The sequence below is a fragment of the Heterodontus francisci genome, chromosome 4, assembly GCF_036365525.1.
Source record: "Heterodontus francisci isolate sHetFra1 chromosome 4, sHetFra1.hap1, whole genome shotgun sequence".
Classification (NCBI taxonomy): Eukaryota; Metazoa; Chordata; class Chondrichthyes; order Heterodontiformes; family Heterodontidae; genus Heterodontus; species Heterodontus francisci.
The window spans coordinates 100,184,723-100,203,658 of NC_090374.1; the positions used below are offsets into that span (position 1 = coordinate 100,184,723).

General features: G+C 40.4%; 1 protein-coding gene across 2 annotated transcripts in view; it reads left to right on the forward strand.

Annotated features, from left to right (window-relative positions):
* snx2 (sorting nexin 2) overlaps positions 1-18,936 on the forward strand; it is a 58,708-nt gene that overhangs the window by 34,613 nt on the left and 5,159 nt on the right. For both annotated transcript variants that reach the window (XM_068029915.1, XM_068029916.1), the window contains exons 9-12: positions 5,170-5,283; positions 5,506-5,599; positions 8,826-9,031; positions 12,306-12,449. In XM_068029915.1, coding sequence (XP_067886016.1) covers positions 5,170-5,283; positions 5,506-5,599; positions 8,826-9,031; positions 12,306-12,449 — 558 coding nt within the window. The remainder of the gene's footprint in view (positions 1-5,169; positions 5,284-5,505; positions 5,600-8,825; positions 9,032-12,305; positions 12,450-18,936) is intronic.

The following is an 18,936-nucleotide window of genomic DNA, read 5'->3' on the forward strand; positions in this document are numbered from 1 at the left end:
TCGGAGCTCTGCATCTCTTACCATTGATTTTTATTCCTGCCAAAGTGGACAATTTCTCACTTTCCCACATTATACTCCATTTGCCAGTTCTTTGCCCACTCATTTAACCTATCTATATTCCTTTGTAGCCCCCTTATGTCCTCTTCAAGTTACTTTCCTACCTATTTTTGTCATCAGCAAATTTAGCAACCATACCTTCAGTCCCTTCATCTAGTCATTTATATAAATTGTAAAAAGTTGAGGCCCCAGCATCAATCCCTGTGGCTCACCAACCAGAAAAATGACTCATTTATGCCTACTGTTTCCTGTTGACTGACTAGTCTTCTATCTATGCCAATGTTGCCCCCTACACCTTTTATTTTCTGCAATAACCTTTTGTGGCACCTTTTTATCAAATGCCTTCTAGCAATCTAAGTACAATATATCCACCGGCTCCCCTTTATCCACAGCACGTGTAACTCCCTCAAAGAACTCGAGAATAAATTGGTTAAACATGATTTCCTTTCACAAAACCATGTTGACTGTGCCTGGTTACCTTGAATTTTTCTAAATGTTATGCCATACCGTCTTTAATAATAGCTTCTAACATTTTCCCTAAGACAGATGTTAAGCTAACTGGCCTGTAGTTTCCTGCTTTGTCTCCCTCCCTTTTTTGAGTAAAGGAATTACATTTGCTATTTTCCAATCTAAAAGAATCTTCCCTGAATCTGGGGAATTTTGGAAACACATCAACAATCTCACTATCCACTTCTTTTAACACTAGGATGAAGTCCATCAGGACCCAGGGACTTGTCAGTCTGCAGACCCAACAATTTGTCCAGTACCACTTCCCTGGTGGTGATTTTCTTGAATTCCTCCCTCCCTTCTATTTCCTGACTTGCAGCTAATACTGGGATGTTAGTTGTATCCTCTATAGCGAAGACTGATTTTTAAATGAGAATTATTTGAACTAGGCTGACCTACCCTTCTGCAAATAATACTGTGACCTTTTTGGGGAGGGAAGGAGAACTGTTAACAATTATTAACTTTGTCAAATGCTGTACTTCCAAAATCAGTGTTTAAGGTCAAAGAACTGAAGCTTGGTTGGTGCACTGCACTGTAAGCATTTTTCAGTAGTGATGAGCCTTCAAATCACTTTCTTTTATTCATGGGATTTGTTGTCACTGGCTAGGCCAACATTTATTGCCCATCCCTAATTGCCCTTGAGAAGGTGGTGGTGAGTCACATTGAACTGCTGCAGTCCCTGTGGGATAGTTACACCCAAAGTGCTGTTGGGGAGTTTGAGGAATTTGACCCAGTGACAGTGAAGGAACGGCGAGATAGTTCCAAGTCGGGATGGTGTGTGGCTTGGAGGAGAGCTTGCAGGTGATGGTGTTCCCATGCATCTGCTGCCCTTGTCCTTCTAGGTGGTAGGTCATGCTGGGTTCCCTTTGATCCCAAATGTATAGATTTAGACTTGGGTATAGAGACCTGGCAGTGCAACCTTTGGAAATTTTGCTGACTGCATGGAGGAATGTCAGCTTCAAGTGTGTGGATTGGTGAAGAGGACCGAGGTGATGGATGTAATTTTAGTGTGAATTGTGAGCTGAGGAATGGTGTAAGATTATATAGGTGTGGATCAGACATTTGTGGTTTTAAAAAGTAATTCCTTAAGCAGACTTGGAGGTAGCTAATGCCATAAAACCTATAAAGGTTACTGGCTGTTTTACAAATTGGAGGATAGTGTTCAAAAGCAAAAGGGTAACCATTTTATGCAAGGTTAGGCTGGAGTACCATGTGGGTAATAAAAACAAGAAATGCTGGAATCACTCAGCAGGTCTGGCAGCATCTGTGGAAAGAGAAGCAGAGTTAACGTTTCAGGTCAGTGACCCTTCTTCGGAACTGACAAATATTAGAAAAGTCACAGATTATAAGCAAGTGGGGGTGGGGCAAGAGATAACAAAGGAGAAGGTGTAGATTGGACCAGGCCACATAGCTGACCAAAAGGTCACGGAGCAAAGGCAAACAATATGTTAATGGTGTGTTGAAAGACAAAGCATTAGTACAGATTAGGTGTAAATACACTGAATATTGAACAGCAAGTGCAAACTTGAAAACAGTGGGTAAGCAAACTGAACAAACTAAGATGAAATGAAATAAATGCAAAAAAAATTGTAAAAAATGTAAAAAAAAAAATGTAGAAAAAATAACTAAAAATGAAAGTAAAATGGGGGGCTGTCATGCTCTGAAATTATTGAACTCAATGTTCAGTCCGGCAGGCTGTAGTGTGCCTAATCGGTAGATGAGATGCTGTTCCTCGAGCTTGCGTTGATGTTCACTGGAACACTGCAGCAATCCCAGGACAGAGATGTGAGCATGAGAGCAGGGGGGAGTGTTAAAATGGCAAGCAACCGGAAGCTCATGTGGGTTTTGTACACTATGGAAAGGACTTTAAAACCATTGCATGCTGTAGATTACTCAGGGATAATAAAGATGAGAATATACTGACTTATCACTTTCAGCAGGGAAGAACTAAAGGGTGATTTCATATATTTTAAAATTGCTTTGATTTTGTGCGGTCAGGGTTCATAAAACAAATTTAATGGGAGAAATTTCTGCATATTAGATTAAATGCTTTAAGTTGGAGGGTGAAAATATTGCATATTTTGAGGGGAAGTGGATAAACCTTTGAAAGAGGGTGATGCAGGATGATAACTGGATTAATTTTTATTTGGAATGCTGTCAACTGGCAGACCTAGTGAGCTGACTGGCAGCAACTTGTGCTGTAAATGTCTGTGGCACTAGATTTTAAAAACTGATTCTGGAAAATTAGTGGCCAAGGCTAGAGCACAAGGAAATACCAGATTTGACCAGGCTGGGGAAGTAAACCGTTGAGATGCAGTAATATCTTTACTGCAGCAGATGGGAGTGGGACCAGGAGTAGTGCTTACAAGGTGGACCATGTGGACAGGCATTCAAGGAAGATAAAATGATAGATATTGCCAGTAAATAAGATTAAAATGAGGGATGGGGAGCTCCAGTTATTGATAGTGACTTTGATCAGTGCAATTTTACTACTCTAGGTGGCATGGATGTTTAATTTTTGGATGGCAAGTGTTGGAATGGTAGTTGAGCAGTTCCCTAGTATTACTACTGTTACAAGGTGAGGAAGGGAAGATTCCAGAGTGGCCCAAGCAGTCATATGATGTGATCACCCCTTTGAATCAGCATCTTCTGGAATGATATTTGAAATTCAAGGCTGTTCCTACCTACTTGGTAGGAGGTTTGGCTCTTTCAAAGTCGATGGGTGTCAATGGCTTTTGACAACCCCCATTGATGGGGCTATCCCAGGTAAGTGAACTAAAGGGCACCCCATTGTTCTGGCCAGGCTGTGTAATCGCGTCTGTCTCCAGCCTGATTCTTTTTTCATATGCAAATTGAGTGGTCATCTTGGCTTCTAGTGGTTGTTTTTAAAAGTTACTTGTAACAATGTCCAGTAAAAAAAATCTCCGGCCTATGAGGTGGGCCAAGTATCAAGAGAGCATTTAGAAGACAGTAATCATTGTCCTTTTCTATAGGAAGCCTGAACTTTATGATAGAGAACAATCCAGAGTAAGAATTAACTGGGTGAAAACTAACTTCAGTGGGGTGAGAATGGAGCTGGGGTGAATTAATTGGAGTCAAAAGTTGGCAGGAAAACCAGCTGAACAATGGGCTATCTTCAATGAAGAGATAGTTCAGGCACAGTCAAGGTATGTTCCCTCGAAGGGGAAAAGTAGGGCAACATAATCCAGAGCTCCCTGGATAATCAGTAAGATAAAGAAAATGTGCTTATGACAGGTGCCAGGTAGAAAATACTATTGAGAACCAGGCTGAACATAGAAAGTCTGGAGGGGAAGTGAGCCTGAAAAGACTGGCAGCTGGCATTAAAGGAAATCGCAAAGTTTTCTATAGACATATAAATAGTAAGAGTGGCAAAAGGAGTGGGACCTATTAGGGAGCAAAAAGGATTTATACATGGAGGCAGAGGGCATAGCTGAGGTATTAAATGAGTACTTTGCATCTGTCTTTACCAAGGAAAATTATGCAACCCAGGTAATGGTGAAAGAGGAGGTAATTCAGACACTAGAAGGGATTAAAATTGATAGGCTTTCTGTACTTAAAGTGGATAAAGAACCAGGACCAGATGAAATGCAGCTAAGGATACTGAGGGAATTGTGTGGAAATCTGAGGCACTGGCCATAATTTTTCTATCTTCCCTGGACTTGGGGTGGTGCCAGAGGACTGGGAAATTGCAAACGTTATATTCTTGTTCAAAAAAGGGTACAAAAGTAAGCAACTTTAGTCAGTTTAACTTCAGTGGTGGTGAAACTTTCTGAAAAAATAATTGGGGGCAAAATTAATAGTCATGTGGACAAATGCAGGTTAATTAAGGAAAGCCGGCATGGATTTCTTGAGGGAAAAATGTTTAACTTGCTGGAGATTTTTGACTATGAGGTTGAGGGCAATGCAGTTAATGTGGACTTTCAAAATGTGTTTGATATAGTGCCACACAACAAACTTGAGCACCCATTCTAATTAACATTCATTCTCAACCCTTCTTGCATTCATTTCTCAAATCTTAAATTTTATTGGCTAAGATGTCATTGCCTTCACTGCTGTTATCAACTAACGCTTCCAGCAACATTGTGGCTAAAATTTTTTTATAAACCTAAACTTGCAATTTTAAGTTTGACTAACTGAAGGTCCTGCTCCAGTATAATCTGGCCCAATGCAACATTGGTGTTTTATGTATACCATCACTACACAAACTAGTTGCTTTATTTTAGCACTGGAAGCAAATTTCAAGCATGACCTTGCATATATTACTCATCATTATAGGCAGATCTCTTGCTGACAGTGTTCATGGTATATTTAACAGATCCAATGTTTTTATTGGATCTGCTTCAGGTGTAGTGTTTAAATGGGGTCTGCAACTTTTTCAGAAGTGCATAGTAACTGTTCAGTTCATATTTCGCATTAAGGTGCCCAAGAAATTGGTCATTTAAAAGTTTGAGTAGACTGCAGTACAGAATTAATTATATTGAAATGTATGAGAGCAGAAAATGCTGTGGCCTTTCCTTGCACTTCAACTAGACAGAAGCAAGGCTGTTAACAGGATTGCTCACCTTATTTGTCATTCAATTCTAGCTGCCTCGTGCGCTTAGCACCCAGGCCCTAAGTGGAGCAGGCATATTGAGGATGGTGAACAAGGCTGCTGATGCTGTCAACAAAATGACAATCAAGATGAATGAATCGGATGCAGTAAGAGCTGATTTTTGAACCTGATTAATGAGATTCTTCAGTTCCTTTCCAAGGGTGAAAAGACAACAAAATAAGCTATTTGCTTATTTTCTTTTGATTCAGTCAAATTGGTGTAGGCTGTGACCACAGTTAATTTGTTTCTTTAGAAGAAATGTAGTTTACTGCTAGTAATGTAATTTGTAGTGATTTGTTAGTAAATTAACTCTATTCTTCATCTGGCAGTGGTTTGAGGAAAAGCAGCAGCAGTTTGAAAACCTGGACCAGCAGTTAAGAAAACTACACACCAGTGTTGATCTGCTGGTATGCCACAGGAAAGGTTTGTAAACTATTACGTTGAGGCTCTAAAAGACAATTGCTGGATGTAGTGGACTGTTCAAATACTTGCCTATCTAACTTCTGTGTACAGATTTTTCACTGTTTCCCAGAAATTGAGTAACATTGAAGTCTGGCTGTAGCTAGTCTTTCAAATAGTGCTCGACCACTATATTCTGGCTTTTATTGTAAGTTTGTGACCCCACCTCTGATACTTGGGTGGTCTATTGACTTGGCAGGGGAGGAAATAGAAGATGGAAGTTACTATGAAGTGCAGTTAAAGTTTACCAATGATTTAAGCTATCTGTTAACCTTGTAATAGAATCTTGCTGTCCTATAGGCAGCTGACTATTTTCAGCAGTATTGACACTTCTGATGCTTGCTTTTTACAGTTCAGGAAATGCCTAGCCTATATTTCTGACCTGCAGAATTCCCCTGTGATTTGACTATTGCAGAGCAATAATCACTTTTGTATCAAACTTGGTAAAGCAAGGTATAAGATTTATTTCTATAGAAGGTTAACAGCACAGAAGGGGGTCGGATGGCTCTTGAAGAAAATCGTTGGTTCCAATCTAGTTTTCCCCACATTCTTACAATGTTTTCTTTGAGTATTTATCCACTTTTAAAGTTACTATTGAATCTGTAACCACCTTAAACCTGTCCCCTCTGGTTATTGGCCATTCAGCCATTGGAAACAGTTTTGCATCTAAAACTCTTAAGATATAAACTCTGATCACCTCTCAGCCTTCTGTGCTCGAAGGAAAGCAATGCCAGCTTTTACCCACAAAACCATTAATTCCTCATCCTGGATCCATTCTAGTAAATCGTTTTTTATCCTCAAGCCTACACATCCTTCTCAAAAAAAAAAAAAACACACACAATGTGGTCAGTGTTGGATACATACTCCAGCTGGGGCCAAACTAGTATTTTTGTACAGGTTTAGCATAACTTCTAACTTTTGTACTGTCTTTGTAAAGCCCAGGATCCCTTACACTTAACTGTTTTTGTTAACCTGTCGTGTCACCTTCAAAGGGTTGTGCACAAACACCCAGGTCTTTAACTCCTTGCACCCACTTTAAATTTGTACTATTCATAGTATATTCAAATGAATTTGGCCTAACCAACAGCCTCAAGAAAACGAACATCATGGGACAGGACGTCAGAAATGCTCCATCCATCAATATTGGCGACCACGCTCTGGAAGTGGTTCAAGAGTTCACCTACCAAGGCTCAACTATCACCAGTAACCTGTCTCTAGATGCAGAAATCAACAAGCGCATGGGAAAGGCTTCCACTGCTATGTCCAGACTGGCCAAGAGTGTGGGAAAATGGCACACTGACACGGAATGCAAAAGTCCGAGTGTATCAAGCCTGTGTCTTCAGTACCTTTCTCTTTGGCAGCGAGGCCTGGACAACGTATGTCAGCCAAGAGCGACGTCTCAATTCATTCCATCTGCGCTGCCTCTGGAGAATACTTGGTATCAGGTGGCAGGACTGTATCTCCAACACAAGTCCTCGAGGCGGCCAACATCCCCAGCTTATACACGACTGAGTCAGCGGCGCTTGAGATGTCTTGGCCATGTGAGCCGCATGGAAGATGGCAGGATCCCCAAAGACACATTGTACAGCGAGCTCGCCACTGGTATCGGACCCACCGGCTGTTCATGTCTCCACTTTAAAGACGTTTGCAAACGCGACATGAAGTCCTGTGACATTGATCACAAGTCGTGGGAGTCAGTTGCCAGTGTTCGCCAGAGCTGGCGGGCAGCCATAAAGGCAGGGCTAAAGTGTGGCGAGTTGGAGAGACTTGGCAGTTGGCAGGAAAAAAGACAGAAGTGCAAGGGGAGAGACAACTGTGTAACAGCCCCGACAAACACATTTTTCTGCAACACCTGTGGAAGAGCCTGTCACTCTAGAATTGGCCTTTATAGCCACTCCAGGCGCTGCTCCACACAGCACTGACCACCTCCAGGCGCTTACCCATTGTCTCTCGAGATAAGGAGGCCAAAGAAGATTCATAGTGTAATGTTTTTCTTACCAAAATGAATCACTCACCTTTTTCTGTATTTGAATTTCATCTGTTTCTGCCCATTCCACCAGCCTGTACGTCCTCCCTGAAGTCAATAACTATCTTCCTCTCCCTTTTGCAGTTGACCGCTTGGAATTGGTCAATTTTTTTGAAATTGTCCTGCGACTCGGTCATAAATTATCAAACAGTACCCTATCAGGGAACCCTGAAGAACACCACTGTATACCTCCCAGTTTGGAAAAACTGCCATTCACCATAATTTATGCAAATAGTATAAATGCAGGAAGCATGAGGGGCGAAGGGAATTAAGGGTTATGCTGATAGTTAGATGAGAGAGGATGGGAAGAAGTTTGAGCAGAGCATAAATGCTGTTATGGATTGACTGGGCCAAATGGCCTGTTTGTGCTGTATGTTCCATGTAATTTGCTTCTGTCCCTTTTTAATTAATTGTGTCCATGCTGCTCCTGTCTCTTTTTCATCTTGTGGGCTTCAATTTTACTAATTAACTTATTATGTGGTACTTTATCAAATATCTTTTGCAGGTTCATGTACCCTCCACTTCATGAGAAAAATCAAGTTAAACACAATTTGCCCTTAAATCCTGACTCTCAGTCCACAGTTGTTGAAGTGGTTTGATTTTCTGCTGAATTATTTCTAACTGCTTTCCCACCACAGACATATTAATTGACTGCCAAGTTGATTTTTTTTTTTTTTTTTGGGGGGGTGGTGGGATAACAGTAACATCTATGGAAGATGGTCACCCCTGTACAATTTATATCTTCCCTCAACAATCTGTTGCATTATATCTTGACCAGAGCAGATTTATCCACTTAAGTCTACCATCTTTTCTTTAACCTTATTTTATCTCCTCCAGTATCCTGACAAACCAAACCACCTTGTTTGTTTATCATAAATTTGGCAAAGTCCTTCTTTGAACACTTGGTACAAAGTGCTCATTTAGTGCCAAAGCCATATCTTCAGCCTCAACCAATAGAATTCAATTTTAATCCCTGATCAGCCCCTTGATTCTCCTACAACCCTTTCCCTGTGTGCCGATAGAAAGTTGTACACTGCAGAATCAAAATGGTTTACTTGTACCACATTTGGGGGCTGGTGTTGTAATTTTGCAACACTTTAATTTTCTAACACTTTGAACAATTTAGTGGTCATGGTTAATAAACCAATTTCTATTTTGTTTTAGAACTCTCGGCCAACACAGCTGCTTTTGCCAAGAGTGCAGCCATGCTGGGTAACTCTGAGGACCACACGGCCCTGTCAAGAGCACTATCCCAGCTAGCAGAAGTTGAAGAGAAGATAGACCAGCTTCACCAAGAACAGGCTTGTGCTGACTTCTACTTATTTGCAGAGCTTCTAAGTGATTATGTTCGACTCATCTCTTCTGTAAAGGTAAACTCAGACCTGCAGTCGTTCCAGCAGGGTCTTGTCATATCTAAGATGTCGCAATCCCAAATTTTTCTATAACATGGGTGTTCAGACGCATCCTGCTGATCACCATCTTTGTTCTAATTTGGGACAAATCACATTCAAATGAGGTTGACTTGTATCTGCTGTACTGAAATATGGGGATAAATACCTCTTGACCAAAGGAACAAGGAAATGTTTGACAACCCTGCTGGAGTTTTTTGAGGATGTTACTTGTAGCCTAGGTAAGAACCAGTGGATGTGGTGTATTTGGATTTTAAGAAGGCTCTTAATCAGGTCCCATACAGGAGGTTAGTAAACCAAATTGGAGCACATGGGATTGGAGGTAATATACTGCTACAGATTGAGAATTGGTTAACAGACAGAAAAGAGTAGGAATAAATGGGTCATTCTCAGGATGGCAGGCTGTTACTGATGGGGTACTGCAAAGTTCTGTGCTTGGGCTGTAGCTGTTCACAATCTGACTTGGATATGGGGACCAAATGTAATATTTCCAAATTTGCTGATGACGTAAAACTTGTTGGGAATATAGGTTGAGTAGGGTGCAAAGAGGCTTCAAGGGGATTTGGACAGGCTAAATGAATGGGCAAGAACATGGCAGATGGACTGTGAATAAGTGAATTGATCCACTTTGGTCGAATAAACAAAGGCAGAGTATATCTTAAATGGTGAGGTTGGGAAGTGTTGATGTCCAAAGAGACTTGAGTGTCCTTCGCAAGCGACTAAAAGCTAGTATGAAGGGGCAGCAAGCAATTAGGGCCTATGGTATGTTGACTTTCATTGCAATGGGATTTGAGTGGAGGTGTAAAGATATCTTTAATTGTTTCGAACCTTTTGAGACAGCACCTAGAGTAGTGCGTACAGTTTTGGTCTGAGTGCAACAGAAGTTCACCAAACTAATCTTTGGGATGGCAGGATTATGAGGCGAGATTGCACAAACTAGGCCTATATTCTCTAGAGTATCGAAGAATGAGATCACCACTCATTCTAACTTACAAAATTCTTAACCGGGTGTGACATGGGTAGATATGGATAGAATGCTTCCTCTGGCTGTGTCTAGAACTGAGGACACAGTCTCAAAATAAAGGGCAGGCCATTTTAGGACTGGGATGAGGAGGAACTTCTTTACTCCGTGGTGAATCTGTAGAATTCTCTATCCCAGAGGGCCGTGGAAGCTCAATCATTGAGTATAGTCAATAGATATGTAGATATCTGGTTAGCACTGCAGCCTCACAGCTCCAGCGACCCGGGTTCAATTCTGGGTACTGCCTGTGTGGAGTTTGCAAGTTCTCCCTATGACTGTGGGTTTTCGCTGGGTGCTCTGGTTCCCTCCCACAGCCAAAGACGTGCAGGTTGATGGGTAAATTGGCCATTATAAATTGCCCCTAGTATAGGTAGGTGGTAGGGGGAAGGTGGGGATGTGGTAGGAATATGGGATTAATGTTGGATTAGTATAAATGGGTGGTTGATGGTCGGCACAGACTCCAGCTGAAGGGCCTGTTTCAGTGCTGTATCTCTAAATATCTGCATACTAATGACTTGAAGGGATATGGGGATAGTAGGAACAAATGGCAGAGGTAAATGATCAGCCATTATCTGTTTGGCAGAGCAGGCTTCACAGACTGGCCTGCTGCTACTCCTATTTCCTATGCTTTGGGACTGATTTAGATTTTCAGGTGAAAAACTTGCTATGACCTTAGCATGCAATGGTCTTCAGTTGCTTTGGTTAAGCACAAACAATGCATGCAGTATCCGTGTTATGGGAATTGCCTAGTTATGTCTGACTTCCTGAATTTTGCAAATTTAGGTATGGGATGGAAGAAATTTAATTGCAAGGCATTATTTGATTTTCCTATTTTCATGGCTGCTGGAATAGTGGTAAACTAACTTGAATGCTGTTAGGAAGTGGAATTGACTAGTCCAAGAATTTTCTTTGCAACATTTGGATAATATCTGGCAGTGCTGTAACCCCTGATCCTATTCCACCTTTTCTTTTAAGTAAACTTAGCTGTAGTGTATATTTTCTGAAGAGTTGCATAAGGTGTCTCAATGCTCATGGTAATATGGTATAATATCAAGCATGGATAGAAAGTTAGCTAATGCAGGAAAGTGTTGTGCAGATTGCAAGACTGAAGTGCTGTGCTCCAGGTATCTCTGCTGGATCCACTTCTGTTTGCATGCTTATTGATGTGGACTTTGTAGGGACCACATTCTCAATTCAGTGGCCTGTGTTAAGGGTTTCCTAAGCAGAATGGGTAGATGGTGGCATAGTGGCAATGTAACAACTAGTAATCCAGAGGCCCAGACTAACTGGGCACATGGGTTCAAATGGCAGCTGATGGAATTTAAATTCAATTAAAATCTGGAATTGAAAGCTAGTCTCGGTCATAGGTTCATGGTACCATCATCGATTGTCATTAAAAACCCATCTGCTTCCTTTTAGGGAAGGAAATCTTCTGTCCTTATCAGGTCTGGCCTACATGTGACTTGAGACCTACAGCAATGTGGTTGTCTCTTAACTACCCTCTGAAATGACCTAGCAAGCCATTCAGTGCAAGGGCAGTTAGGATGGGCAACAAATGCTGCCCTTGCTAGTGGTGCCCACATCCCATGAAAGAATTAAAAGAAATTTAATGCAGATAAGTGTGAGGTAATGTTTACTACACAAGTTTCTTTTCATTGGCAAACTTTGAAATGATGCCCTGTATACCCAAGTCCAGGTCATTAATATGAAAGAACAGTTGTCTTGATACCTACCCCTGGAGGAACACCAATATATACTTCTCCGATCTAAAAAAAAAATAATTCACCGCTACTAAGCTTTCTATCCCTGTTTTTTTTTTTTTGTATCTGCTGCCACTGCTTTTTTTCATGCCATGGGCTGCAATTTTGCTTACAGGTCTGTTATGTAGTACTTTATCAAATGCCCTTAAAGTGTGCTCAGTGTGTAAGAACTTAATCAAGTTGGTCTTTGCCTTAGTCAGCACAGATTTCTTAATCAACCCATAATTTATTCCCAGACTATTCTGTCTGGTTTCTCCACTGCAGACATTGGGCTGACTGATCTGTAATTGCTGGATTTATCCCCCTCCCATTCTGTGCTGTATAAACTTCTATGGATAAGATTTTTACAAATTCCTTTAATGCATTAAAGCAAGTAAACTCTGGCTTCAAATTCAAATTGTATGAGTCTTCAGGAAGTTGTTTTTGATTTTAAATGTCTGATTTCTCTCTGCAGGGTGTGTTTGATTATCGAATGAAATGTTGGCAGAAATGGCAGGATGCTCAAGCCACTCTGCAGAAGAAAAGGGAAGCTGATGCCAAACTCCAGTATGCAAATAAACCTGACAAACTACAGCAAGCTAAAGAGGAGATTAGAGAAGTGAGTTAAAAGCAAAATACTGCAGATGCTGGGAATATGAAATAAAAACGAGAAACACGAAATACTCAGCAGGTCTGGCAGCATCTGCAGAGAGGAGCAGAGTTAACATTTCAAGTCACTGACCCTTCAGAACTCCAATTCTGATGAAGGGTTACTGACCTGAAACCAGACCTCCTGAGTATTTCCAGTGTTCCTTTTATATTGAAGTGAGTATTTTCTTCACCCAGATGCTCTTTGGCTAAGATAGCTGTATAAAATTACCTCTGAATATAATCACATCTAATGCATATTTTAGCAATGTTGTAATATTTTGGAACTTACTAAACTTTCCTCTTGCAGGCAGCCATAAATCCACAACTGTGTATTGGATAGTAATGCTTTGTAAAATTTGAAAAAATAATTGTGAGCCTGTTCTCTTCTGTACCCTACCCCTGAGCTTTCTCTACACCATTGGTTAAATGAAACACTTGTGGATAATTTAGACATACTGCTTTATCTTATGCAGGGTTTTCTATTGTCCACATTTTTTAAAATTTTGCCACTTCTTGCTCTGCATTAAGCCAAGCTCCGGTGAAGTTAAAGTAGTTGGTGTGATTGAAATCCAGTTCCAATGTCTACCTTTAGTTTGTTTTTGGATGAGCCGTTACAGTTGGTAACTTGGCAATCTAGGAAACTGGAGTGTGCTGAGTATTTGAAAACTAATTATCTACCTTGGCCTAATCAACTAACTTGCTCACACATTTCTTTAAGATACTTTTTGCTATATTGAAACCTAAACCGAGCAATCACTTAAGCTACCAAGAACTGGGATCAATAAATTTATCATGGTCGTAAATGATTTGGAAATATTTTAGTCTTTCATCTTCCTGATAGTTATTCCTTACCTTGAAGTTACATGACTGCAGAATTTATTTGCCATTAATAGGTGATACTCTTGTGACATTACGGTTAAATCATGCTAATGGGGTGACTTTTTAAATGTTTAGTGTATTTCTCATTGACTTTTCTACCAGTGGTTTATTTGGCAGTTTCACTACCTTGTAATTGCACTTATCTGTCCAGTAACTTCTTAAATTGCTCTTAACCATTTTTAGTCCATTTTAATCCTTGCTGCATGTATTTACTGAAGTTTTCACTTTAGGCACAATTGCAACTGCATCAATTAGGTTGGGCTTCATTTGTCAGATCCCCAATTTAGATAATTATAAACTTAATCTTCCATGAAGCAGTGCCAATTAATAACAGAATAGAACAAATCTTTTTTAATCCTTTTGATTTAACTCAAAGAAATATGGTTTAAAGTGGAAACCTGGTGCAATTTTATTAACTCAGTTGAAAATGGGTTTGAAAATGTGTTTTATTGCATGTCCAGTCCTCCACCTGAGTAACAGGATTTGAAATTGCTGATCTATTTATCATTTTCACTGTAGTCTAATTTCATTGTACACTGGTCAGTTTCTCAGTAAAATCAATATTTTTTTGATAAAACATTAAAACTTGTCTACTAGTGCCTGTGCACTTCAGAAAATGAGTTGCAATTTTAAGAGCCTTCCCAAACCATTGGAATCTTGCAATTTTGGTGTGGCCAGTATTGTGGTAAGGCCTGATTGAGAGGAATTGAATATTGAACCAGTGGGGGGAAAATAAGCAGAAGTGGTTTTGGGCAAGGCTTGCTTGCACTTAAAATTAACTGATCTTCAATTGTGGAATTATAGAATAGTACAGCACAGGAGGAGTCCATTTGAACATGAGTCTGGGCCTGCTCTTTTGAAGAATGGTCCACTTAGTCCTGCTCCCCTGCCCTTTCCCCATATCCCTGCAATTTTATTTTCTCCTCCAAGTATTTAATTCCCTTTTGAAGGTGGCTATTCAATCTATTCCACTACCCTATTGGGTAGTGCATTCCAAATCCTAACCACTCTGCAGTAATTGTTGCCTCTGGTTATAGACCCTTCAGCCATTGGCAACAGTGTACTCAAAGCATTAACAGTTTAGGTAAGCACATATCAAATCTTAACTGAGAACATTTCCAACTTCTTAGTCTCTCCACCTAACTCTAATCTTTCATCCCTAGAGCCATTCTAGTAAATCTCTTCTGTACCCTCTCCAAAGCTAAAATGTGCCCAAAACTGGGTGCATTAATAAAGCAGAGGCTGAAGTAATGTTTTAGGTTGAGCATAACTTGCTGGCTTTTGTACTCTGCCTCTCTTTATAAGTCCAGTATCACGTATGCCTTAATCGTCCGCTTTAACTTATCCCAATAACAGATTTGTGCACAAGCAGTCCCAGGGCTCTTGCACTCTTGACTGATTCAGTTTGGTTGTGATGTAACACTCAAACTCAGCCCAGTTACTTTTGTAGCTACTGAAGTTCATTCTTTGCATTTTGTTTTTTTGTTCCCTAATCGCCTTGCCCGAAATTTGTTTCTTTCATTAGCTGCTGTCATGGGTGAGTCCCAATTCCCCATTTATCCTGAGATATAGATAAGCTTTTGGTACTGTGCAGGAAAGTGAGCAGCAAATCCTGTCTGGTATTTGCTTTGGACTTAATAGACTTGCCTTGTGCCTTCCTAAGAAATCAAATGTGAGGGGTTAAATCTAAGGCAGGGTTTTTGGGAAACAACAAAAAAAAGTAATTAAATTGATGGATACTGATCTGTAAAAGCAGCTGTGTATAATTTTAAGGAGTAGAATTTCCAAGTAAGTGATCAATATAAAATAGCACAATGAGCTGCACTGAATGTGAACATTAGTATTTTTAAATTGTCAAATGTGAATCTATCAGAGCAAATGTTCTATACTTGTATAACATCAAGATAACTACTTCCAGGAAGGTTTACAATAACTAAATTTTAAAAGTGGAATTGAATAAAATGTTCAGTTAGAGATAAAGGTGTAAAATGAAATTTTGTAACTTGTGTAATTTGTTTCACCCTGCTTCGCAAGGAAATTGAGGAGGTAGGAAGCTTTTTAAACAGTTCAAGTAACTGCTACACCTTGTATCAATGTAGTAGAAATGTACTTTGCAATCTCCATTCTACCTTCTAACCTTTTGAAAATTCCCCATTAAAACCAGTTACTGAATACTAGCTAGTATATTCATAAATGTAATTTTAAGCTAATTCCTTCCCAGTAACTTCCACATTAATTTTGTTTTGAAATTTTGTGCAATTTGTTTCCTTTCAACTTTTCTTCCCTTGCATCTCCTATTCAGGTGTAGTTCCACAAGTGCTTGTATCTTGCCCAACCCTTTAATGTGTGATCTCTAATTCAGTTTTTGAATGCTGTTCGAAGAGGGTGTGCATTGTATCCATGTCTTTGCGCCCTCCCCCCCCCCGCCAATTGAGATCCATTAACCCAGTAGAGAATGGGAAGAAAATCTTGGTATGCATGGCTGTTCACAAGACAAACCTGTGTAACATTAAATCAGCTTTTTGAATGCACAAAATCTACTAAATAGTTTGAGGTTTTTTTGCTTTGGTTACTGAAAAAAGTTATAAATCATACTTCAGGATAATGCCTTTGTATCCCTACATGAGTGAGGGAAATAAGTAAATCCTAGGAAGCTGAGGATACCAACACCCATGTTAAGGCATTAGAAAAGTGAACTATTTGTATTCATAACAAGCAGGCTTAAACATTAATTCTCTATCTGACTTGCAGGTTTGCCAAGCCTGATATACTAAAAGATGACTGATTCAAATCACTACTCCACATTCACTTCTGATGCAGTTCTTGTATTACAAGATATGTGCATAGCTAAAATTAAGTTTCTGTTTGACTCAATTCATGCAAAACTCAAGGCCATAAAATCAATGCTGTGGGAAATCTGTCCTGAGTCACTCACTGGCTCATGTGCTCAGTTGCTTATGGAGTCAAGTTTGGATTCCTAGGGATTAAAGTGCAGACTGCTCTCATGTGAAAGAAATCTTAATAGAAATTCAATACCTATGGGTTTGTTATAACCTGTTCAAAAGCAGTGATTTGGTAATCACATTTGAAGAAGTCAGTCATTATTAGGGTTACCTGAAATGTAGGATAAGTACAGCACACTCATTTGCACTCCTCGGGTGGGGGGGGGGGGGGGGGGGAGGTATTTTATGGAGGTGACTAGTCACAACCAGTGGCTGGAGAGCTGGCAAGAGACCATGTTGCCTCCTTGGGTAAGGCCTGCCAAATCAGGCACTTGAGGGGCCACTGGCATGTCCTTCATGGGGTCAGAGCTGCCAGCCAATCAGAGGCTGGCAGCAATTTTTTTGCTCCGCAGCACCACAGGGCAGGTGGCTGCTGCTGGAATGAGGCTCAGGATTATGGAACGACCTAGGCCAGAGCTAAGTGGTAGGGGTTTTGCTAAGTGGGGGCCATAGGGCATGAGGGTTGGCAGAAAGGGCAGAGGTGTGGCTCTCAGTGGGGCCCCCTTCCTGGTGCTGGGTCCCTCAATCATGCGCTGAGTACCTTTTGAATGAGGGACCCCCTGCACTACCACCAGAGACCACAAACAACCCTGCACTGGTTTGTGTTGTGTTCCCTGTGTGGTGATGGGCCTGCCTGCTGCTGGGTTAATAGTGGGAAGAGGCCCTTAATTGGGCATTAATTGCCTCTTAAGGGCTTCAGTTGGGAACAGGGCAGGAAGGCTGCCACAGACTTAATCAGGGTGGAGGTGAAAGGTGGCAGGGTCCCCACCTAATAAAATGCTCTCCCTGGCTCCAAACTTGCCACAGGAGAGCATAAAATACTGCCCATTGCATCCAGCTCTGGACATGGTACATTTCTGGATTCTGGCAAGTGTGTAAAACTTCAGATTCCCAAGACTACAGAAACACTGGTGAGAAATTTTTTTAATGTAAAAGATTGGATAGAGCCTGGTTGGTTGAATGGATATGGATTATAGAGCAATAAAACATTAAGTCTATAAAATCTGTAGGGATAGATAGCAGAAAATATTTTTCACTTTTTATAATTCTCAAACAGACTAAGACCTGATCATTTTAGTTAGTCTATAAGGGAATCTGAGGACATTACTGTTCCAGTTATAAGAGTAAGTTACCAATGAAATGGATCTATTGGCAACTTTGATCTCTTGACACTTATGATTGGCAAATTCATCTCCAACTCCACAAGTCAGTTTTTTTTGGATTTGGCTGTAGGTATTTTTGCCCCTCCCAGCAGATGACATTACTAAGATGTAGGTCATGCCATCAACTTGCCTTAATGACCTTTCTCTTGTATTTTTATATACTCCTAGCAGTATTTAAGAAGGAAACTAACTGCCTTCAGATGTTGAAGGTTTGCAGAATTCAAAAACTGTTTGCAATGCAACTCATAAACTCAGTTACTGTTAAAATAAAGTGCTCCTAATACAGATGGAAGTGTCAATAACTACAGCAAACTTTGGATTTAGAAAGGATTCTGATTGTAATGTCCTCAATGGTCCAATGAAGTAGCTCTTATGCTTTTAGAAATTCAGCTTTAAGTGGGAATCCAGGTTAAGACATGAGTGGGTTAGCTCTTGAGGAAACTGAAATGTGGTGACAGATGGTGAGCTGCGAGTAGAGCATCAAATGTGCTTAAACCCATGTTTTCTAATCTTGGCAGTGTAGAGCTTTAGCAGGAGCTGTTTGCCTCTGCATTACTGATGAGCAGCCATGGATATGTGAACATATTCTAATGGCTCACTTCCAGTTAACTTATTTTTTTGCAGCTTTCATCCAAAGTCTTTTCAGCCTTTAACATGGCAGGCAGTGGCTACCTTGCTGGAGAAATCCAAGTATATGCTGCCTTCTGAGCTGGTATAATACCTGAAACTTTATTGAATACCCTTAACTAATTAGAATTTCCCACTTTGCAGTTGTCTGTATCTTCTGTTGCAATAGGTTTTGTGGATTCTTGGCATTCAGTTTTGTAGATTCTTGTCTGAAGGTGCAACTGTGCTCATTCTTGCAGCTCAACTTAAGCAAAGATGGAATACAGCAAGTTGATTTGTTTCATAGTTGATAGGATAGTTGGGTACTTGATGGGCACAACATACCTTAGACATGCTACAGAAATATTTTTGAATTTTCTCTGCCAATTTGCATAATCTGCACTCTTGGTAGAAGATGGACAAGGAAAAACATGACCAGAAGCTTAAACCATGCAATTCCTGGCTGCTAGCATTGTCTTTTTTTTTTTAGACTTCTGTCTCGAGATCTAGGATAGTTGGACACTTGCCCACTTGTCAGGTTGCCCCAGGACACCTGCAGATCCTCTGATCCACAGGATAGTTTCTTAGTATAAGCTCAGTGACTACTGGAGTGTGCCAGGAAATCTTAGAACAATACCATAAAATTATTTTTGCTTAGCATTTGCAGAAAAGAAAATCTATCCTTTTATAGTTGGATTTGGTTACTCAATCTTTTCAGTTTTTTGTGGCATGTTGGTGTTGCTGGCAAGACCAGCATTTATTGTCATCTCTTAATTGAATTGAGTGGCTTGCTAGGACATTTCAG